This window comes from Salmo trutta, unplaced genomic scaffold (assembly GCF_901001165.1).
Source record: "Salmo trutta unplaced genomic scaffold, fSalTru1.1, whole genome shotgun sequence".
Classification (NCBI taxonomy): domain Eukaryota; kingdom Metazoa; phylum Chordata; class Actinopteri; order Salmoniformes; family Salmonidae; genus Salmo; species Salmo trutta.
In genome coordinates, this window is record NW_021822222.1 from 156,882 (window position 1) to 181,881 (window position 25,000).

The following is a 25,000-nucleotide window of genomic DNA, read 5'->3' on the forward strand; positions in this document are numbered from 1 at the left end:
CACTATTCAGCTGTCACTGCTGGAGAAAGAGAGATAGAGATTGGTTGTTCTCTCTTAAGGGAAGGACACACAACGTGTCCTATATAAAGGTTCATGCACGGTGATATTTACCAAAACATTAGCCGATAGTGGAATGACTGATTACTTGGTACTTTGAGCTCAAAACTTCTCAGAAATCAATATGAACTGGTTATAAAACGGGGCAGAAAGGCTTTTTCTAGGAAAATTAACTTGTTGTTTCTGTTCTTTTTCCTTGGAAATAGTAAAAATAGTCCAATAAAATAGGGGTATGATATGACCCAATTTATAAGCCATATCATATGGAGGAGCTCCATAGAGTCTGCTAGTCATCCAGTTAGTTCATATCATATGGAGGAGCTCCATAGAGTCTGCTAGACATCCTGTTAGTTGATATCATATGGAGGATCTCCATAGAGTCTGCTAGTCATCCTGTTAGTTCATATCATATGGAGGAGCTCCATAGAGTCTGCTAGACATCCTGTTAGTTCATATCATATGGAGGAGCTCCATAGAGTCTGCTAGACATCCTGTTAGTTCATATCATATGGAGGAGCTCCATAGAGTCTGCTAGACATCCTGTTAGTTCATATCATAGGGAGAAGCTCCATAGAGAGTGTAGATTCACATGTAGATATCACACGTAGATATCACACACACCACACACACACACACACACACACACACACACACACACACACTAAACACAGAGAAGAAGACCTGATGACAGGAAGTCACCTCTTCTGACTGAGTCACTACTTAGTTACTAAACACAGAGAAGAAGACCTGATGACAGGAAGTCACCTCTTCTGACTGAGTCACTACTTAGTTACTAAACACAGAGAAGAAGACCTGATGACAGGAAGTTAACTCTTCTGACCTGATGAAGTGACAGTAGAGACGCGATCATTCCACTACGTAGGAGACTGTCATTTCACTGTAACGATACTGTATCAATCAATCCCATATTCATCTCTGAAAGCAATGTTGACTTGAGAGGAGAGAGAGAACAAAGAGGAGAGACAAAGCGATAAAGGGACAGAGACAGAGTCCCCGGGGCCCTAATCCTCGGGACTCGAAAGAGGCAGCGGCGGCGAAAGAGGCAGGCGAGGCGGCATCGTGGCGAGACAACATCGGACAGCAGACTCAGGTAAGATGGAGGGAGGAGAGGTGTGTTCTTTGTAAACAACAGCTGGTGTGTAGATCTCTGAGGTGAAGGAAGTCTCGCGATTTGGCTCGTCTGATTTAGATCTGCAGACCTTTGCTACTATTGGCCTATTTATTGCCATACCTCCTTACCTCATTTGCACTCACTGTATACAGATTTTTTACTATTGTATTATTGACTGTATGTTTTGTTTACTCCATGTGTAACTCTGTGTTGTTGTATGTGTCATACTGTTTTGCTTTATCTTGGCCAGGTCGTAGTTGCAAATGAGAACTGGTTCTCAACTGGCCTACCTGGTTAAATAAGGACTTGTTCTCAACTAGCCTGCCTGGTTAAATAAAGGACTTGTTCTCAACTGGCCTACCTGGTTAAATAAAGGACTTGTTCTCAACTAGCCTACCTGGTTAAATAAAGGACTTGTTCTCAACTAGCCTACCTGGTTAAATAAAGGACTTGTTCTCAACTAGCCTACCTGGTTAAATAAAGGACTTGTTCTCTACTAGCCTACCTGGTTAAAAATTACATTTAAAAAAAAAAGACTATACAAAGAGAGTTGTCATTTATATTTTTCCGTAGCCGTCTATTTACTAGCACAAACCGATGCTGGCACTAAGACCGCTCTCAACGAGCTGTTATAAAGACCACTCAACGAGCTGTTATAAAGACCACTCAACGAGCTGTTATAAAGACCACTCAACAAGCTGTTATAAAGACCACTCAACGAGCTGTTATAAAGACCGCACTGAATGAGCTGTTATAAAGACCACTCAACGAGCTGTTATAAAGACCACTCAACGAGCTGTTATAAAGACCACTCAACGAGCTGTTATAAAGACCACTCAACGAGCTTTAAAAGACCACTCAACGAGCTGTTATAAAGACCACTCAACGAGCTGTTATAAAGACCACTCAACGAGCTGTTATAAGGTCATAAACAAACAAGAGAATGCCCATCCAGAGGCGTCGTTTCTCCCGGCCGGTGATTTTTAATGCAGGGAAACTTTAAATCCTTTAAAGCTCATTTTACCCAGCATGTCACCTGTGCAACTAGAGGTGGAAAAACTCCAAGTCACTTTATTCCACACAAAAACGCATAGAAAGGCCCTCTCAGACATAACTTCCTGCTTTACAAACAAAAACTCAAAACAGGAAGTACCAGTGACGCATTAAATACAGAAGTGGTCTGATGAAGTGGATGCCACTGATTGGTGGAGTGCTGCAGAGATGGGTTGTCCTTCTGGAAGGTTCTCCAAACGCCACAGGGGAACTCCGGGAACGCTGTCAGACTGACCGTAGGGTTCTTGGGCACCTCCCTGACCAAGGCCCTCTCCCCCGATTGGTCAGTTTGGGCCGGGCGGCCAGCTCTAGGAAGAGTCTTGGTGGTTCCAAACTTCTTCCATTTCAGAATGATGGAGGTTACTGTGTTCTTGGGGACCTTCAATGCTGCAGAAGCGTTTGATACCCTTCCCCAGATCTGTGCCTCGACACAATCCTGTCCTCGGAGCTCTATGGACAATTCTTTTGACCTCATGGTTTTTGCTCTGACATGAACTGTCGACTGTGGGACCTTATATAGACAGGTGTGTGCCTTTCCTAATCATGTCCAATCAATTGAATTGACCACAGGTGGACTCCAATCAAGTTGTAGAAACTCTCAAGGATGATCATGGAAACAGGATGCACCTGAGCTCAATTTGAGTCTCATAGTAAAGGGTCTTAAATATTATGTATTAAGTTATTTTTGTTTGTATATTTTAATACATTTACAACATTTTCGTCATTTGGGATATGTGATGTCATTAACGGGTTGTGATGTCATTACGGGGTATTGTGATGTCATTACAGGGTATTGTGATGTCATTACGGGATATTGTGATGTCATTGACGGGGTATTGTGATGTCATTACAGGGTATTGTGATGTCATTACGGGATTGTGATGTCATTACGGGGTATTGTGATGTCATTACGGGATTTCGTGATGTCATTACGGGGGTATTGTGATGTCATTATGGGGTATTGTGATGTCATTATGGGGTATTGTGATGTCATTACGGGGTATTGTGATGTCATTATGGGGTATTGTGATGTCATTACGGGGTATTGTTGATATCCTTATGGGATATTGTGATGTCATTACGGGGTATTGTGATGTCATTATGGGATATTGTGATGTCATTACGGGGTATTGTGATATCCTTACGGGATATTGTGATGTCATTACGGGGTATTGTGTGTAGATCCATTTTAGAATAAGGCTGTAACGTAACAAAATGTGGACATAGTCAAGGGGTCTGAATACTTTCTGAATGCACTGTATCCCAACCAGAAGGCATGGATGATAGGAAACATCAGCCCTGAGCGAATGGCTAGAGCTGCCTCTATCAGGAGCTGGACACTAATCTGGGACGCTTAGCAGAAATCTTGCTACGACCTCCGACGAGCCATCAAACAGGCAAAGCGTCAATACAGGACTAAGATCGAATCTTACTACACCGGCTCTGAGGTTCGACGGATGTGCCTTGCAAAGTATCACAAACGGAAACCCAGTTGCGAGCAGCCCAGACACGAGCCTACCAGACGAGCTAAATGCATTCTATGCTCACTTCGAGACAAGCAACACTGAACCATGCATGAGAGCACCAGCTGTTTCCGGATGATTGTGTGATCACGCTGTCCGTAGCCCATGTGAGTAAGACCTTTAAACAGGTTAACATTCGCAAGGCAGGTGTCAAGGTGTCCTTCACTGACGTTTTCAAAGTGTCCCTGAAATGGTCTGTAATACCAACTTGTTTCAAGCATACCAACCTGTGACCAAGAACGCCAAGGTAACCTGCCTAAATGACTTTCGCCCCGTAGCACTCACATCTACAGCCATGAAAAGGCAGGTCATGGCCTCACATCAACACCATCATCCCAGACACTCTGGACCCCACTCCAATTTGCATACCGCCCCAACAGATGACGCAATGTCTATTGCACTCCACACTGCCCACCTGGACAAAATGAACACCTATGTGAGCATGCTATTCATTGACTGCAGCTCAGCGTTCAACACCATAGTCCCCTCAAAGCTCATCATTAAGCTAAGGACCCTGGGACTAAACACCTCCCTCTGCAACTGGATTCTGGACTTCCTGACGGGCTGCCCCAACAGGAAACAGAGGAGCAAGCACGCCCCCCGTCCACATGGGGCTGTAGTGGAGGCGGGTCGAAAGCTTCAAGTTCCTCGGTGTCCACATCACTAAAGGAATTAACATGGTCCTTGTGAAGAGGGAACGACACCGCCTCTTCCCTCTCAGGAGGCTGAAAAGATTTAGTGTGGGGGCCCTCAGTTCCTCAAAGTTCTACAGCTGCAACCGTCGACAGCATCTTGACTGGCTGTATCAACGCTTGGTACGGCAACTGCAAGGCATCCGACCGCAAGACGCTACAGGGGGTGGTGAGTAACGGCCCAGTAAATCACGGGGGCCGAGCTCCCTGCCATCCGGGACCTCTATACCAGGCGGTGTCAGGGAAAGTTCCAAAAAGTTGTCAGACTCCAGCCATCCGAGCCATAAGATTGTTCTTTCTGGCAACTGCATTGATTATATAGGGAGGCCCAACAGTAGATAATATTGATTATATAGGGAGGCCCAACAGCGGATAATATTGATTATATAGGGAGGGCCCAACAGCGGATAATATTGATTATATAGGGAGGCCCAACAGCGGATAATATTGATTATATAGGGAGGCCCAACAGCGGATAATATTGATTATATAGAGGCCCAACAGTGGATAATATTGATTATATAGGGAGGCCCAACAGTGGATATTGATTATATAGGGAGGCCCAACAGCGGAAAATATTGATTATATAGGGAGGCCCAACAGCGGATAATATTGATTATATAGGGAGGCCCAACAGCGAATAATATTGATTATATAGGGAGGCCAAACAGCGAATAATATTGATTATATAGGGAGGCCCAACAGCGGATAATATTGATTATATTGGGAGGCCCAACAGTGGATAATATTGATTATATAGGGAGGCCCAACAGCGGATAATATTGATTATATAGGGAAGCCCAACAGCGGATAATATTGATTATATAGGGAGGCCCAACAGTGGATAATATTGATTATATAGGGAGGCCCAACAGTGGATAATATTGATTATATAGGGAGGCCCAACAGCGGATAATATTGATTATATAGGGAGGCCCAACAGCGGATAATATTGATTATATAGGGAGGCCCAACAGCGGATAATATTGATTATATAGGGAGGCCCAACAGTGGATAATATTGATTATATAGGGAGGCCCAACAGCGGATAATATTGATTATATAGGGCAGAAAAGGAACATCACTCTGTACTCTAACTACCTCAATGGGTAAAGTCAGAAAGCCCTTCGTGATAGAAAACAAACAGTACATCTTTCGAACCCCCTCTCCTTGACCTAAACAACCTCCACTTGAAATAATAGTCTCCCTCCCTGTTTGGGGTAATTTCCCTCAGTACGGAACACTGTCTATTGTTCTGCTAACAGCCAGGAGGAGGCTGTGTCCCAAAGAGCACACTTCTTTCGACCAGGGCCGATATATATAGGACTCAGAGTCTACAGTAGTGCACTCAGTAGAGAACAAAAGGGGGGGGGGGGTGCCATTTGGAATGCAGCTTTAGTCTTATTGATCCAGCATGAGCAGGTTATGAGAAAAATATAGCTGTTCTGACCGTCACCTTGACCTGAGGGGGTGGGACGGTCCCTGACTGTACATTAAAACAATAACCTGACCCCTCTGCAGGGAGAAGAGAGGATTCTGTGGATGGATGGAGAGATGGAAAGAAAGAGAGGAGGAGGAGGAGGAGGAGGGAGATCTCAGGAGGAAGAGTCTGATCCGGGTCCTCGGGAGCTTCCCATTGTTTCTCTCTCATTCCTTTTCTTTAGACAACGGAGGTACATTACATCCAGGGTTTAATGCTGAGACTCAACTAAGAACACATGTAGACACAGGGGAAGAGAAGGAGGGGAGAGGCAGAGGGAGAGAGAGGCAGAGGGAGAGAGAGAGAGAGGCAGAGGGAGAGAGAGAGAGAGGCAGAGGGAGAGAGAGAGAGGCAGAGGGAGAGAGAGAGAGAGAGAGAGAGAGAGAGAGAGAGAGAGGCAGAGAGGGAGAGAGAGAGAGAGAGAGCGAGAGAGAGACCGAGAGGCAGAGGGAGAGAGAGAGGCAGAGGGAGAGAGACCGAGAGGCAGAGGGAGAGAGAGAGAGAGAGAGAGGCAGAGGGAGAGAGAGAGAGAGAGAGAGAGAGAGAGAGAGAGAGAGAGAGAGACCGTGAGAGAGCAGAGGGAGAGAGAGAGGCAGAGGGAAGAGAACCGAGATGCAGCAGGGGAAAGAAGAGAGAGCAGAGGGAGAGAGAGAGGCAGAGGAGAGAGACCCGAGAGGCAGAGGGAGAAGCGAAGAGAAGAAGAGAGAGAGAGAAGAGAGAGAGCAGGCAGAGGGGAGAGAGAGAGAGGAGGCGAAGAGAGAGACAAAAAACCGAGAGGCAGAGGGAGAGAGAGAAAGGGGCAGAGGAGAGAGAGAGTAGAGACCGAGAGGCAGAGGGAGAGAGAGAGAGAGGCAGAAGGGGAGAGAGAGAGAGAGAGGCAAGAGAGAGAAAGAAAGAGAAAGAGAAACGAAAGAGAAAGAGAAAGAAAGAGAGAGAGTTAGTCAGGGGGAATCCCCCTTTTCTTTCCCTAAACGATGAAATAATGTTTTCCTCTTTTTCATGGTTTCCTGATCTCACATCAAAAGAGAACAGTGTTGATGAGCGGCAGTGTCTCAGCGGGGAATCCTGCAGGTTGTACGCTGTCAGAGTGACGTAACTCACCGTCTACGTCTCTAATGACGCACTACACCCAACGGGACACTACCTCTGACCAGGACACTACCTCTGACCAGGACACGACCTCTGACCAGGACACTACCTCTGACCAGAGCCCAACGGGACACTACCTCTGACCAAGACACTGCCTCTGACCAGGACACTACCTCTGACCAGGACACTACCTCCTCTGACCAGAGCCCAACGGGACACTACCTCTGACCAGGACACTACCTCTGACCAGAGCCCAACGGGGACACTACCTCTGACCAGGACACTACCTCTGACCAGAGCCCAACGGGGACACTACCTCTGACCAGAGCCCAACGAGGACACTACCTCTGACCAGAGCCCAACGGGGACACTACCTCTGACCAGAGCCCAACGGGACACTACCTCTGACCAGGACACTACCTCTGACCAGAGCCCAACGGGGACACTACCTCTGACCAGAGCCCAACGGGGACACTACCTCTGACCAGAGCCCAATGGGGACACTACCTCTGACCAGAGCCCAACGGGGACACTACCTCTGACCAGAGCCCAACGAGGACACTACCTCTGACCAGAGCCCAACGGGGACACTACCTCTGACCAGAGCCCAACGGGACACTACCCTCTGACCAGAGCCCGACGGGACACTACCTCTGACCAGGACACTACCTCTGACCAGAGCCCAACGGGGACACTACCTCTGACCAGAGCCCAATGGGGACACTACCTCTGACCAGAGCCCAATGGGACACTACCTCTGACAGAGCCCGACGGGACACTACCTCTGACCAGGACACTACCCAGTGTAACTACCCACTAATCCGAGACAGATCCACTGTCGTCTCCAATCCAGAGACAGATCCACTGTCGTCTCCAATCCAGAGACAGATCCACTGTCGTCTCCAATCCAGAGACAGATCCACTGTCGTCTCCAATCCAGAGACAGATCCACTGTCATCTCCAATCCAGAGACAGATCCACTGTCGTCTCCAAGACAGATCCACTGTCGTCTCCAATCCAGAGACAGATCCACTGTCGTCTCCAATCCAGAGACAGATCCACTGTCGTCTCCAATCCAGAGACAGATCCACTGTCGTCTCCAATCCAGAGACAGATCCACTGTCGTCTCCAATCCAGAGACAGATCCACTGTCGTCTCCAATCCAGAGACAGATCCACTGTCGTCTCCAATCCAGAGACAGATCCACTGTCGTCTCCAAGCAGAGACAGATCCACTGTCGTCTCCAATCCAGAGACAGATCCACTGTCGTCTCCAATCCAGAGACAGATCCACTGTCGTCTCCAATCTGAGACAGATCCACTGTCGTCTCTAATCCAGAGACAGATCCACTGTCGTCTCCAATCCAGAGACAGATCAGAGCCATGTAGTGAAGGGAGTTCATAAATCTAGTTAGGAGGGGTTAGACAACTCGGTTGACAGACTGGAATGGTGGCCAGCAGGTAAATGTTTCACAGTAAAGCTTCTGGAATGATCCTTTGGAATCAAGCCAGTCTTCTGTCTCCGGAATCAGATGGATAAAAGCTTCTAGAATGATTCATAGAATCATAATAAACATTCCAGAACACGTCAGTCAGTCATCATATCTTACCTGAGGAACATCTCTTCCTCTTTGCGTCACATAAAAAAAAATATTTATATGATTTAACGAGCCAAAGACTATCTTAAAAATCTTTTTTTTTAAAGTAAACAACCATTTTTTCAATCTATTTTCAAAGGATACCGAATCTCTCCTCTTATCGTTAAGATCTCTCTGTGATCTTAGGTAAATGACAATAACAAGTTGAGCCAAGATCCTATTGAGACACTTGTCAAACCACCACGACGGGTTCACTCCTATCAACTGGTAACAGACGGGCTTCGCTGAGGCACTTCCTGCTACGCAAACATATGGTGGGACGAGAGGTTCAGGGAAACCTTTCGGACAGGAAAAGATGACAAGAGAAAGTTATTGGTGGAAACCGTTGGATAAGAGAGTCTTACTTTTGTCTGCTACGTCGGAGCCTCGCGGGGAAGTTTTTGACTCCGTAAAAAGAGATTTGAATCATGACAACAAATGTTACAACAAAAAGTGACAACAAGATTTATTTAATTAGGATTTATTTGTTTCATTTCTACCAAAAAGGGAAACTACAAATTAGGTTCAAATTACAAATATAAAACAATACCATCATCAAAATATTTAAAATAATAAAATCACACAGTGTTGATGCGGGGCATTTTATAAGTTCTGCCCTTTTGTTTAAAAATAAAAATAAAATAAAAAGAGCAAAAATTTTTTTTTAAAAATCAAACATTATTTACAGAGCAGGTATTTACATTAAGGCATTTCAGTTACACAGAATAAAATGGCAGATCTGAGAAAAAGTTGGATTCCCTCTCGTCCAAGTTTCATTAAATAAATAAAAGGAAGATTTAGCATTATAGTATCAGCTAGTATCCCTATATAGTGCACTACTACGGGCCCTGGTCTAAAGTAGTGCACTACTACGGGCCCTGGTCTAAAGTAGTGCACTACTACGGGCCCTGGTCTAAAGTAGTGCACTACTACGGGTCCTGGTCTAAAGTAGTGTACTATATAGGGAATAGGGTTCTATAGGGCCCTGGTCTAAAGTAGTGCACTACTACGGGCCCTGGTCTAAAGTAGTGCACTACTACAGGCCCTGGTCTAAAGTAGTGCACTATATAGGGAATAGGGTTCTATAGGGCCCTGGTCTAAAGTAGTGCACTATATAGGGAATAGGGTTCTATAGGGCCCTGGTCTAAAGTAGTGTACTATATAGGGAATAGGGTTCTATAGGGCCCTGGTCTAAAGTAGTGCACTATATAGGGAATAGGGTTCTATAGGGCCCTGGTCTAAAGTAGTGCACTACATAGGGAATAGGGTTCTATAGGGTCCTGGTCTAAAGTAGTGTACTATATAGGGAATAGGGTGGCATTTGGGACACACACAAATTGATCAAAGTACCTTGTTTTTAGGTGGAGCTCAGAAGACCACAGAGACACTTATGATGAAACCCAACGTGTCTGAACATCCAGGTTAGTTGCCATGAATACATTAGTCAATGTGGTTTTCTGTATTACATTCAATACTAAGTAGGGTGTCCCAAACACTGCCCAGAGTAGGAGAAAACATTCCACTTCCTTATGTTAGAAAATACATTTTTACCGGAGACACATGTATGATTCTTTCACGTTGTGAATCATTCAGTAAGGGGGTCTCTCTGTCTAACATATCATTAACTTTATATACAAAACAAACAAAAAAGAAAGAGTCTGATTTTGAAACCTGATACATTCGATAATAAAAGCACTGAACTCCGTCGACCGAGAGGCTTTTCCCGCCAAAAAACCTTTTTGAGGATTTTCCAATTTTTTTTGTTGTCGTCTCCAAAGTAGTTTCCGCGGGTCGCAAAACGATGTCGTTGTCGTCTCTAAAGTAGTTTCCGCGGGTCGCAAAACGATGTCGTTGTCGTCTCTAAAGTAGTTTCCGCGGGACGCAAAACGATGTCGTTGTCGTCTCCAAAGTAGTTTCCGCGGGTCGCAAAACGATGTCGTTGTCGTCTCCAAAGTAGTTTCCGCGGGTCGCAAAACGATGTCGTTGTCGTCTCTAAAGTAGTTTCCGCGGGTCGCAAAACGATGTCGTTGTCGTCTCTAAAGTAGTTTCCGCGGGTCGCAAAACGATGTCGTTGTCGTCTCTAAAGTAGTTTCCGCGGGTCGCAAAACGATGTCGTTGTCGTCTCTAAAGTAGTTTCCGCAAAACGATGATATTAACATGTAAAAAGGCTTTGAAAATAAAAATAAAAGTTTGGTGTTTGCTCAGTTGCTCTGTTGACAAGTTAGAGAAGTTAAAACTTGTTGTGTTTTTTGTTGTTGTGAGAGAATTCTGAAAAATAACAAGAACTTGTCATTAATATGAAAAGTGTTAAAACTAAAATATAAAAACAAATATTACATGTAATAATCTTAAACATCGATACCCATCTTTTAACTTGATGTTGTTTTACGTTCTCCGGATTAGACAAGATGACGAATACAAAATAAAATTGTAAAAACCAGGGTCAGGTAGATAATTATCATACAGCCTCAGAGACACAATGATATTCTCTAGATTTTTAACCACTTTTGTTCCTCTGTCCTGCATTGATTTAGTCGCCCACATTTTGGCCATCCTAATATTTGGACCATCGTGTTTTCTTAGAGGATTATCTACACAATTAACATTTTTACACATTTGGTCAAAAAGATGTGTTTTTGATTGGACACCCTATATTCAATTATACGGCTGTCGCTCATCTCCCAGACTTCACCTCAACTCTCTCTCTCTCTCAGCCTCTCTCCCTCAGCCTCTCTCCCTCAGCCTCTCTCCCTCAGCCTCTCTCAGCCTCTCCCTCTCTCTCAGCCTCTCCCCCTCTCTCTCAGCCTCTCCCTCTCTCTCAGCCTCTCCCTCTCTCTCAGCCTCTCCCCCTCTCTCAGCCTCTCCATCCAGACAGAAGCTAATAACCCTTGTCAGTATTGCTGTTCTCCATATAGTATAGAGACACCATCTGTTCCAGTGATTTGCGTCAGGAAAGTAACAGATGTCATCGTCCAAATTCAAACCCTTTAAATGAAAGGGTTCTGTTACTGCAGCGACGCGCAGAACACAAAGAGAACAAGCAGAACCGCTTCCCCCCCTTTTGAGAGGGAACATGGAGAGATGACTGCCATAATAACACAGAACATAAAGAGACCCCCCCATTTTGAGAGGGAACATGGAGAGATGACTGCCATAATAACACAGAACATAAAGAGACCCCCCCATTTTGAGAGGGAACATGGAGAGATGACTGCCATAATAACAAACACAGAACATAAAGAGACCCCCCCCCCCCCCATTTTGAGGGGGAACATGAGAGATGACTGCCATAATAACACAGAACATAAAGAGACCCCCCCATTTTGAGAGGGAACATGAGAGATGACTGCCATAATAACACAGAACATAAAGAGACCCCCCCCCCATTTTGAGAGGGAACATGGAGAGATGACTGCCATAATAACACAGAAACAAAAAAGAGACCCCCCCCCCATTTTGAGAGGGAACATGGAGAGATGACTGCCATAATAACACAGAACATAAAAGAGACCCCCCCCCCATTTTGAGAGGGAACATGGAGAGATGATTGCCATAATAACACAGAACATAAAAGAGACCCCCCCCCCATTTTGAGAGGGAACATGGAGAGATGACTGCCATAATAACACAGAACATAAAGAGACCCCCCCATTTTGAGAGGGAACATGGAGAGATGACTGCCATAATAACACAGAACATAAAAGAGACCCCCCCCCCCATTTTGAGAGGGAACATGGAGAGATGACTGCCATAATAACACAGAACATAAAAGAGACCCCCCCCCATTTTGAGAGGGAACATGGCGAGATGACTGCCATAATAACACAGAACATAAAAGAGACCCCCCCCCCATTTTGAGAGGGAACATGGCGAGATGACTGCCATAATAACACAGAACATAAAGAGACCCCCCCCCATTTTGAGAGGGAACATGGAGAGATGACTGCCATAATAACACAGAACATAAAAGAGACCCCCCCCCATTTTGAGTGGGAACATGGAGAGATGACTGCCATAATAACACAGAACATAAAGAGACCCCCCCATTTTGAGAGGGAACATGGAGAGATGACTGCCATAATAACACAGAACATAAAAGAGACCCCCCCATTTTGAGAGGGAACATGGCGAGATGACTGCCATAATAACACAGAACATAAAGAGACCCCCCCATTTTGAGAGGGAACATGGAGAGATGACTGCCATAATAACACAGAACATAAAGAGACCCCCCCCATTTTGAGAGGGAACATGGAGAGATGACTGCCATAATAACACAGAACATAAAGAGACCCCCCCATTTTGAGAGGGAACATGGAGAGATGACTGCCATAATAACACAGAACATAAAGAGACCCCCCCATTTTGAGAGGGAACATGGAGAGATGACTGCCATAATAACACAGAACATAAAAGAGACCCCCCCCCATTTTGAGAGGGAACATGGAGAGATGACTGCCATAATAACACAGAACATAAAGACCCCCCCATATTGAGAGGGAACATGGAGAGATGACTGCCATAATAACACAGAACATAAAGAGACCCCCCCATTTTGAGAGGGAACATGGCGAGATGACTGCCATAATAACACAGAACATAAAGAGACCCCCCCCCCCATTTTGAGAGGGAACATGGAGAGATGACTGCTATAATAACACAGAACATCATCAGATCAATAACAGTTACAGGAGCCCCAGATAATAAGTTATACTGTAATCTAAACCAGCGTTTCCCCCCCCACCACCACCACCACCACCTCCAAAAACTTTTTTAGGGGGGGGGTTAAAGTGATCCACCAATTGAGGAGTCTTTTGAGTCGCGACCCACCATAAGGTTTGAGCGGTGAAAAAAAACCACAAAAAAAACAGAGACTAAATATAAAAATAGAGATGAATAACACCCTCTTCTTCAAAGCATTTAACTGAATGTACTTGTGATCCAATGTCAAGAAATGTACTGTAGAATTCTGAAATTATTTGTGACAATGCAGGGTTTTTCCTGGATGAAAAAGGGGCTTAGGTGGGTGGGTGGGTGGGGTTCTGTCCAAAAGTGGGTCCCTGCCCACAGTTTGGGAGCCACTGGTCTAGACTTATTTTAATTTGACCTTTATTTAACCAGGAAGGCTAGTTGAGAACAAGTCCTTTATTTAACCAGGTAGGCTAGTTGAGAACAAGTCCTTTATTTAACCAGGTAGGCCAGTTGAGAACAAGTCCTTTATTTAACCAGGTAGGCCAGTTGAGAACAAGTCCTTTATTTAACCAGGTAGGCCAGTTGAGAACAAGTCCTTTATTTAACCAGGTAGGCTAGTTGAGAACAAGTCCTTTATTTAACCAGGTAGGCTAGTTGAGAACAAGTCCTTTATTTAACCAGGAAGGCTAGTTGAGAACAAGTCCTTTATTTAACCAGGTAGGCTAGTTGAGAACAAGTCCTTTATTTAACCAGGTAGGTTAGTAGAGAACAAGTCCTTTATTTAACCAGGTAGGCTAGTTGAGAACAAGTCCTTTATTTAACCAGGTAGGCTAGTTGAGAACAAGTTGTCATTTCCAACTACGACCAGGTCAAGATAAAGACTACAAGATCTACTCTAGAAAAGTGGTTTTGTACCACTGTACAGTTTAGGTTGAACGTTTCCTGATTTGAGTGCATGTCTTTGTGATTCAAGCTAGTGTTTTGTGTGTGTGTTAGTTCTGGTGCCTCTTCATATGCAGGGCCAGGTGATCCGATCGGGAGAAGGAGCGAGAGCAGACAGAGCATTGGAAGGGTTTGGCCCCTGTGTGTTTCCTGAAGTGACGAGTCAACTCATCAGAACGGGCGAAACGCCAGTCACACCCCTCCCACGAACACCTGTACGGCTTCTCACCTAGAGACAGAGACAGACAGAGAGACAGAGACAGACAGAGAGACAGAGAGACAGAGAGAGAGACAGAGACAGAGAGAGAGACAGAGACAGAGACAGAGAGAGAGAGAGAGAGAGAGAGAGAGAGAGAGAGAGGGAGACGAGAGAGAGAGGGAGACAGAGAGAGAGAGGGAGACAGAGAGAGAGAGGGAGACAGAGAGAGAGAGGGAGACAGAGAGAGAGAGGGAGACAGAGAGAGAGAGGGAGACAGAGAGAGAGAGAGAGACAGAGAGAGAGAGGGAGACAGAGAGAGAGAGACAGAGAGAGAGAGACAGAGACAGACATGTTAAGATGACTTACAGCAAAAACACTTCTGAAAGAGTTTGTCCACAGTAACAGTCTCTAGCTAGTGGTTTTACATTTACATTTTAGTCATTTAGCAGACGCTCTTATCCAGAGCGACTTACAGTAGTGAATGCATACATTTCATACAATTTCATACATTTTTTCTGTGCTGGCCCCCCGTGGGAATCGAACCCACAACCCTGGCGTTGCAAACACCATGCTCTACCAACGGAGCTACAGGGAAGGCCTCTAGCTAGTCTCTAGCTAGTGGTTTTGATAACAGACGACCCACAGTAACAGTCTCTAGCTAGTGGTTTTGATAACAGACGACCCACAGTAACAGTCTCTAGCTAGTGGTTTTGATAACAGACGACCCACAGTAACAGAAACAGACACTCAAAGTGAACAACTCAAAAAGGTGCAGTTCACATCCTCTCTCCGTAATGTTCACCAAACAAGACAAACCGTCTCTACGAGGGTAACGATCTGAGCCCATTAAAACATGTTAATGCAGGTTATTAAACAGTGGATTAGTGGATTGAGCAGGTTCTCACTAACGCTTCTGTTGTCTTCATTTCCCCCAAGGCACCAAAGCCTGTTTTACCAGACGTGTGACACACACACACACACCTCACCACAGGTACAACAGCAGACAGAAATGACGGACATGATACGCTCCCTGGAAAGATAGAAACCAAACCAAACCCTTAGTGAACCATAACAAAAACATGAAGACACAACGACTCTGCCAAAACACCGTCCCACACGAAACACGTGCAAAACAAGTGTGTGTGTGTGTGTGTGTGTGTGTGTGTGTGTGTGTGTGTGTGCACGCCCAAAAGGTATACTGACGCCTACTGGTCGAACAGCAAAGGGGGGGTACCAACTCCATATTAATGCCTTCCCTGAAGAGTGGAGGCTGTTATAGCAGCAAAGGGGGGGACCAACTCCATATTAATGACTTCCCTGAAGAGTGGAGGCTGTTATAGCAGCAAAGGGGGGGACCAACTCCATATTAATGACTTCCCTGAAGAGTGGAGGCTGTTATAGCAGCAAAGGGGGGGACCAACTCCATATTAATGACTTCCCTGAAGAGTGGAGGCTGTTATAGCAGCAAAGGGGGGGACCAACTCCATATTAATGACTTCCCTGAAGAGTGGAGGCTGTTATAGCAGCAAAGGGGGGGACCAACTCCATATTAATGACTTCCCTGAAGAGTGGAGGCTGTTATAGCAGCAAAGGGGGGGGGGGACCAACTCCATATTAATGCCTTCCCAGAAGAGTGGAGGCTGTTATAGCAGCAAAGGGGGGGGACCAACTCCATATTAATGCCTTCCCTGAAGAGTGGAGGCTGTTATAGCAGCAAAGGGGGGGGACCAACTTCCAGAAAATGTCATGGCTTTAGAAGCTTCTGATAGGCTAATTGACATAATTTGAGTCAATTGGAGGTGTACCTGTGGATGTTCTTCAAGGCCTACCTTCAAACTCAGTGCATCTTTGCTTGACATCATGGGAAAAACTAAAGAAATCAGCCAAGAAATCTAAAGAAATTGTAGACCTCCACAAGTCTGGTTCATCCTTGGGAGCAATTTCCAAACGCCTGAAGGTATCACGTTCATCTGTACAAACAATAGTACGCAAGTATAAACACCATGGGACCACGCAGCCGTCATACCGCTCAGGAAGGAGACGCATTCTGTCTCCTAGAGATGAACGTACTTTGGTGTGAAAAGTGAAAATCAATCCCAGAACAACAGCAAAAGACCTTGTGAAGATGCTGGAGGAAACAGGTACAAAAGTATCTATATCCACAGTAAAACGAGTCCTATATCGACATAACCTGAAAGGCCGCTCAGCAAGGAAGAAGCCACTGCTCCAAAACCACCATAAAAAAAGCCAGACTACGGTTTGCAACTGCACATGGGGACAAATATCGTACTTTTTGGAGAAATGTCTTCTGGTCTGATGAAACAAAAATAGAACTGTTTGGCCATAATGACCATCGTTATGTTTGGAGGAAAAAGGGGGAGGCTTGGAAGCCGAAGAAAACCATCCCAACCGTGAAGCACGGGGGTGGCAGCATCATGTTGTGGGGGTGCTTTGCTGCAGGAGGGACTGGTGCACTTCACAAAATAGATGGCATCATGAGGATGGAAAATGATGTGGATATATTGAAGCAACATCAAATCAAATGTATTTATATAGCCCTTCTTACATCAGCTGATATCTCAAAGTGTTGTACAGAAACCCAGCCTAAAACCCCAAACAGCAAGCAATGCAGGTGTAGAAGCACGGTGGCTAGGAAAAACTCCATAGAAAGGCCAGAACCTAGGAAGAAACCTAGAGAGGAACCAGGCTATGAGGGGTGGGCCAGTCCTCTTCTGGCTGTGCCGGGTGGAGATTAGAAACCTAGAGAGGAACCAGGCTATGAGGGGTGGCCAGTCCTCTTCTGGCTGTGCCGGGTGGAGATTATAACAGAACATGGCCAAGATGTTCAAATGTTCATAGACGACCAGCATGGTCTAATAATAATAATCACAGTGGTTGTCGAGGGTGCAACAAGTCAGCACCTCAAGACATCAGTCAGGAAGTTAAAGCTTGGTCACAAATGGGTCTTCCAAATGGACAATGACCCCAAGCATACTTCCAAATTTGTGGCAAAATGGCTTAAGGACAACAAAGTCAAGGTATTGGAGTGGCCATCACAAAGCCCTGACCTAAATTCTATAGAACATTTGTGGGCAGAACTGAAAAGGCGTGTGTGAGCAAGGAGGCCTTCAAACCTGACTCAGTTGCACCAGCTCTGTCAGGAGGAATGGGCCAAAATTAACCCAACTTATTGTGGGAAGCTTGTGGAAGGCTACCCGAAACGTTTGACTCAAGTTAAACAATTTAAAGGCAATTCTACCAAATACTAATTCAGTGTATGTAAACTTCTGACCCACTGGGAATGTGATGAAAGAAATTAAAGCTGAAATAAATCATTCTCTCTACTATTATTCTGACATTTCACATTCTGAAAATAAGTGGTGATCCTAACTGACATAAGACAGGGAATTTTTTACTAGGATTAAAATGTCTGGAATTGAGTTTAAATGTATTTGGTTAAGGTTTATGTAAACTTCTGACTTAAACTGTGTGTGAATATATATATATGCCAAGAGCTGAGCAAAGAAAAGAGTCCCCTAATCCAGCTGGTCCTGGGGCTGAGTTCACAAACCTGTTCTACTAACACACTGAAGCCTCAGGACCAGAACATCCAATCAATCAGAATAAACCAAATTACAACACAGTCAAAACAAAACTACATTGCTTATTGGGAAACGCAAAGCTCAGTGCTATCTGGCCCTAAAAATCGACAGTACACCGTGGCAAACTATTTGACCACGGTTACTGATCAAAACCTTAGAAAAACCTTGATAAAGTACAGGCTCAGTGAGCACAGCCTTGCCATTGAGAAGGGTAGACACAGGAAAACCTGGCTCCCTGTAGAGGAAAGGCTGTGTAACCACTGCACAACAGCAGAACTTGAGACGGAGCTGCATTTCCTGACAAAACGACCAAAATATATAACAATTAGTGTCATTTCGCCCAAATTTGAAACCCTTCAAAGTTTCTTCAAGTGCAGCCGCAAAAACCATAAATCGCTATGAAATCCGAAATTGCAGCCCAAATAAATGCTTCAGAGTTCAAGTAACAGACAGATCTCAACATCATCTGTTCAGAGGAGACGGGGTGCCGAGCTTGTAGCGTCAGACCCAAGAAGCTTCGAGGCTGTAATCGCTGCCAAAAAGGTGCTTCTACAAAGTACTGAGGGTCTGAAATGTGAATTATATATATTTTTTTCTCAATACATCTGCAAAAATGTCTAAAACCTGTTTTTGCTTTGTCATTATGGGGTATTGTGGGTAGTCATTACGGGGTATTGTGGGTAGTCATTACGGGGTATTGTGGGTAGTCATTACGGGGTATTGTGGGTAGTCATTACGGGGTATTGTGGGAAGTTTTGATGAGGGGTTAAAAACAATTTAATCCATTTTAGAATAAGGCTGTAACGTAACAAAATGTGGAAAAAGTCAAGGGGTCTGAAAACTTTCAGAAGTGAAAAGAGCCATCTCTATGGGAGAGACCAACCCCGGGTAGGTGGAGGGGTTGTGTAGGGGTGAAGACCGACCCCCCCAACGAGAGGGCAGGGAGCGAGGGAGGTACGCAGTGGCAGACATGTCTGGACTGGTAGAGTTCTGTGTGTTAGAGACAACCCCCGCTCAAGGCCCCACTCCTCCCCCTCCTCCTCAGAGACAGGTGGATTGCTCCACTCCTCCCCCTCCTCAGAGACAGATGGATTGCTCCACTCCTCCTCAGAGACAGGTGGATTGCTCCACTCCTCCTCAGAGACAGGTGGATTGCTCCACTCCTCCTCAGAGACAGGTGGATTGCTCCACTCCTCAGAGACAGGTGGATTGCTCCACTCCTCCCCCTCCTCAGAGACAGGTGGATTGCTCCACTCCTCCCCCTCCTCAGAGACAGGTGGATTGCTCCACTCCTCCCCCTTCTCAGAGACAGGTGGATTGCTCCACTCCTCCTCAGAGACAGGTGCATTGAGTTCACTCCTCCCCACTCCTCAGAGACAGGTGGATTGCTCCACTCCTCAGAGACAGGTGCATTGAGTTCACTCCTCCCCACTCCTCAGAGACAGGTGGATTGCTCCACTCCTCAGAGACAGGTGGATTGCTCCACTCCTCAGAGACAGGTGCATTGAGTTCACTCCTCCCCACTCCTCAGAGACAGGTGGATTGCTCCACTCCTCAGAGACAGGTGGATTGCTCCACTCCTCCTCAGAGACAGGTGCATTGAGTTCACCTCAAATGATTAACCTGCCCATAGTCAAGGCCCTTCAGTCACACACACACACACACACACACACACACACACACACACACACACACACACACACACACACACACACACACACACACACACACACACACACACACACACACACTTCCTAATGCCTCTCATTCACGTGTTGGAAGCCCTCGTTTCATCTCTCCAACAGCATCCGTTATCCAGATTGTTGGAGCGCTCTCTCTCTCTGTGTGTGTGTGTGTGTGTGTGTGTGTGTGCGTGCGTGCGTGCGAGCACCCTTGTCAAACAGTCCGTGTCATAAAAGCTCTAGCCGTTCCCAACAGGAAGCACACAGATACGTCGTCTCCTACAGAGAGATGTTTAATAACCACTACAATCTACTGGATGATAGGAGGATGTGTTTCCCTGATCAGAGAACTACACCAGGAATATAGAGATATTACCAGGGGAATATGGTTCAGACTTCCTGGGAGGACCACACCTAAACCACAGCTACTTGTTTACATGGCTTAGCTCATATTACACTCTCTGTGTGAGAGAGAGAGACAGAGAGAGAGAGAGAGAGAGAGACACAGAGAGAGAGAGAGAGAGAGAGAGACAGAGGCAGAGAGGCAGAGAGGCAGAGAGAGAGAGACAGAGAGAGAGAGGCAGAGAGAGAGAGGCAGAGAGAGAGAGACAGAGGCAGAGAGAGAGAGAGACAGAGAGAGAGAGAGGCAGAGAGAGAGAGAGAGAGAGACCATGCCTCCGGATTATCTGGCATGATGACTCCTCGCTGTCCCCCAGTCCACCTGGTCATGCTGCGGCTCCAATTTCAACTGTTCTGCCTGCGGCTATGGAACCCTGACCTGTTCACCGGACGTGCTACCTGTCCCAGACCTGCTGTTTTCGACTCTCCCGCTCTCTCTCTCTCTCTACCACACCTGCTGTCTCGAACTCTGAATGCTCAGCTATGAAAAGCCAACTGACATTTACTCCTGAGGTGCTGACCTGTTGCACCCTCGACAACCACTATGATTATTATTATCTGACCCTGCTGGTCATCTATGAACATTTGAACATCTTGGCCATGTTCTGTTATAATCTCCACCCGGCACAGCCAGAAGAGGACTGGCCACACCTCATAGCCTGGTTCCTCTCTAGGTTTCTAATCTCCACCCAGCACAGCCAGAAGAGGACTGGCCACCCCTCATAGCCTGGTTCCTCTCTAGGTTTCTAATCTCCACCCAGAAGAGGACTGGCCACCCCTCATAGCCTGGTTCCTCTCCACCCGGCACAGCCAGAAGAGGACTGGCCACCCCTCATAGCCTGGTTCCTCTCTAGGTTTCTAATCTCCACCCAGCACAGCCAGAAGAGGACTGGCCACCCCTCATAGCCTGGTTCCTCTCTAGGTTTCTAATCTCCACCCAGAAGAGGACTGGCCACCCCTCATAGCCTGGTTCCTCTCCACCCGGCACAGCCAGAAGAGGACTGGCCACCCCTCATAGCCTGGTTCCTCTCTAGGTTTCTAATCTCCACCCAGCACAGCCAGAAGAGGACTGGCCACCCCTCATAGCCTGGTTCCTCTCTAGGTTTCTTCCTAGGTTTTGGCCTTTCTAGGGGAGTTTTTCCTAGCCACCGTGCTTCTACACCTGCATCGCTTTCCGTTTGGAGATTTAAAACTGGGTTTCTGTAGAAGCACTTTGTGACATCTGCTTTCTAAAGACACGTGATTGGTTGAGGGAAGGCGGTATGGAAGATAGAGAGAAGAGAACATGTCAAATGTTGCCGCCGCCCCCCCGCAGCCATTCCACAGAGCTCTCACACACACACACACAGTCAGGAGGACAACAGGAAAATAACAGGTTGACAGGGACGCAACACACTGCATTAACGGCCAAACGTTATACTGTATGTAGAACCCCCCTCTACCCTCACAGAAAGACCCCTCTACCCTCACAGAAAGACCCCTCTACCCTCACAGAAAGCCCCCCCCTCAACCCTCACAGAAAGCCCCCCCTCAACCCTCACAGAAAGCCCCCCCTCAACTCTCACAGAAAGCCCCCCCCTCAACCCTCACAGAAAGCCCCCCCCTCAACCCTCACAGAAAGCCCCCCCCTCAACCCTCACAGAAAGCCCCCCCTCAACCCTCACAGAAAGCCCCCCCTCAACCCTCACAGAAAGCCCCCCCCTCAACTCTCACAGAAAGCCCCCCTCAACCCTCACAGAAAGCCCCCCCCTCAACCCTCACAGAAAGCCCCCCCCCTCAACCCTCACAGAAAGCCCCCCCCTCAACCCTCACAGAAAGCCCCCCCCTCAACCCTCACAGAAAGCCCCCCCTCAACCCTCACAGAAAGCCCCCCCTCAACCCTCACAGAAAGCCCCCCCTCAACCCTCACAGAAAGCCCCCCCTCAACCCTCACAGAAAGCCCCCCCCTCAACCCTCACAGAAAGCCCCCCCCTCAACCCTCACAGAAAGCCCCCCCTCAACCCTCACAGAAAGCTCCCCCTCAACCCTCACAGAAAGCTCCCCCTCAACCATCACAGAAAGCCCCCCCCCCCTCAACCCTCACAGATGAAAACGTTCTAGAATTCCTGAAACCTTCCAGAGCTGCTGAATATTCTCCATCTCCTGCTGACAGAGAGCGGGGGCTTTTTGTTGAAGTGTTGTCATCTTATCCGTCTGTTTAACGGAACAGCATATTGGGGCGGGCGGAGCGGGGATAACTTCCCCAAGCAGCATGCAAGGAATGAACGCATAACGCATGCCAAGACTACGCTCCTGCCTAGCAACACCACGAGGAACGACCAAAAATAAAAATAAAAAAAAGAGGCCAACGCCACCAGCCTTTAAACGAGATCGGGTTTTTTTTTAAAACACGGTTAATTAAAAGAGAGAGAAGATCTCACCAGTGTGGGTCCTCAGGTGGGCTTTCAGATGGGAAGACTTGGTGTATACTTTCTTACATCCTGGGAAACGATACACAGGAGAAGAAGAAAACGATATTATCAGGATTATAAAATAGGCACAAGTTCAGGAATATGTACAAGACACATCAAATGTTCTGTTCCACCACTGCGAGCCCTCTGATCCACAATACTATCTGTCTATGGATTCCTCCGTTCTACAATACTCTCTGCAGTATGTGTTCTACAATACTCTCTACAGTATGTGTTCTACAATACTCTCTACAGTATGTGTTCTACAATACTCTCTACAGTATGTGTTCTACAATACTCTCTCTCTCTCTCTGTTCTACAATACTCTCTACAGTATGTGTTATACAATACTCTCTCTCTGTTCCACAATACTATCTACAGTATGTGTTCTACAATACTCTCTACAGTATGTGTTCTACAATACTCTCTACAGTATGTGTTCAACAATACTCTACAGTATGTGTTCCACAATACTCTCTACAGTATGTGTTCTACAATACTCTCTACAGTATGTGTTCTACAATACTCTCTCTCTGTTCTACAATACTCTCTACAGTATGTGTTCTACAATACTCTCTACAGTATGTGTTCTACAATACTCTCTACAGTATGTGTTCTACAATACTCTCTACAGTATGTGTTCCACAATACTCTCTACAGTATGTGTTCTACAATACTCTCTACAGTATGTGTTCTACAATACTCTCTCTCTCTGTTCTACAATACTCTCTACAGTATATGTTATACAATACTCTACAGTATGTGTTCTACAATACTATCTCTCAATGGAATGATGTTATACAATACTATATATCTGTGGATTCTGCTGTTCTACTATACTATATATCTGTGGATTCTGCTGTTCTACTATATATGTGTGGTATCTGCTGTTCTACTATACTATATATCTATGGATTCTGCTGTTCTACTATACTATATATCTGTGGATTCTGCTGTTCTACTATACTATATATCTATGGATTCTGCTGTTCTACTATACTATATATCTGTGGATTATGCTGTTCTATAATACTATATATCTATGGATTCTGCTGTTCTACTATACTATATATCTGTGGTATCTGCTGTTCTACAATACTGTGCATTCTGAAAGTATTCAGACACCTTGAATTTTTCCACATTGTTACGTTACAGCCTCTTCCTAAAGTATATATTTTTTAGATCCTCAATGTACACACACTACTGCATAATGACAAAGCAAAAACAGGTTTAGAAATTTTTGCTAATTTATAAAAATAAAAAAATAGCACATTTACATAAGTATTCAGACCCTTTACTCAGTACTTTGATGAAGCACCTTTGGCAGTGATTACAGCCTCGAGTCTTCTTGGGTATGACGCTACAAGCTTGGCACACCTGTATTTGGTGAGTTTCTCTCATTCTTCTCTGCAGATCCTCTCAAGCTCTGTCAGGTTGGATGGGGAGCGTTGCTGCACAGCTATTTTCAGGTCTCTCAAGAGATATTCGATCGGGTTCAAGTCTGGTCTCTGGCTGGGCCACTCAAGGACATTCAGAGACTTGTCCAGAAGCCTCTCCTGCGTTCTCTTGGCTGTCTGCTTAGGGTCGTTGTCCTTTTGGAAAGTGAGCCCCAGTCTGAGGGCTCCCAGTCCCTGCCGCTGAAAAACATCCCCACAACATGACGCTGCCACCACCATGCTTCACCGTAGGGATGGTGCCAGGTTTCCTCCAGACGTGACGCTTGACATTTAGGCCAAAGAGTTCAATCTTGGTTTCATCAGATCAGAGAATCTTGTTTCTCATGGTCTGAGAGTCTTTATGTGCCTTTTGACAAACTCCAAGCGGGCTGTCATGTCTTTTACTGAGGAGGGGCTTCCGTCTGGCCACTCTAGCATAAAAGGCTAGATTGGCAGAGTGCTGCAGAGATGGTTGTCCTTCTGGAAGGTTCCTCCATCTCCACAGAGGAACTCTGGAGCTCTGTCAGAGTGACCATCGGGTTCTTGGTCACCTCCCTGACCAAGGCCCTTCTCCCCTGATTGCTCAGTTTGGCCGGGCGGCCAGCTCTAGGAAGAGTCTTGGTGGTTCCAAACTTCTTCAATTTCAGAATGATGGAGGCCACTGTGTTCTTGGGGAGCTTCAATGCGGCAGACATTTTTTGTTACCCTTCCCCAGATCTCTGCCTCGACACAGCCCTGTCCTGAAGCTCTATGGACAATTCCTTCAACTTCATGGCTTGGTTTTTGCTCTGACATGCACTGTCAACTGTGGGACCTTATATAGACAGGTGTGTGCCTTTCCAAATCATGTCCAATCAATTGAATTGACCACAGGTGGACTTCAATCAAGTTGTAGAAACATCTCAAGGATGATCAATGGAAACATGATGCACCTGA

General features: G+C 46.0%; 1 protein-coding gene across 1 annotated transcript in view; it reads right to left on the minus strand.

Moving 5' to 3' along the window:
* Positions 1-14,300: 14,300 nt before the first annotated feature.
* The window catches only part of klf5a (Kruppel like factor 5a), a 19,377-nt gene continuing 8,677 nt past the window's right edge, over positions 14,301-25,000 (minus strand). Inside the window, exons 3-4 of the mRNA XM_029743235.1 lie at positions 22,599-22,658; positions 14,301-14,525 (exon numbers count right to left, since the gene is read on the minus strand). Of these exons, the coding sequence (XP_029599095.1) occupies positions 14,347-14,525; positions 22,599-22,658 (239 nt within the window). The 3' untranslated portion in view covers positions 14,301-14,346. The remainder of the gene's footprint in view (positions 14,526-22,598; positions 22,659-25,000) is intronic.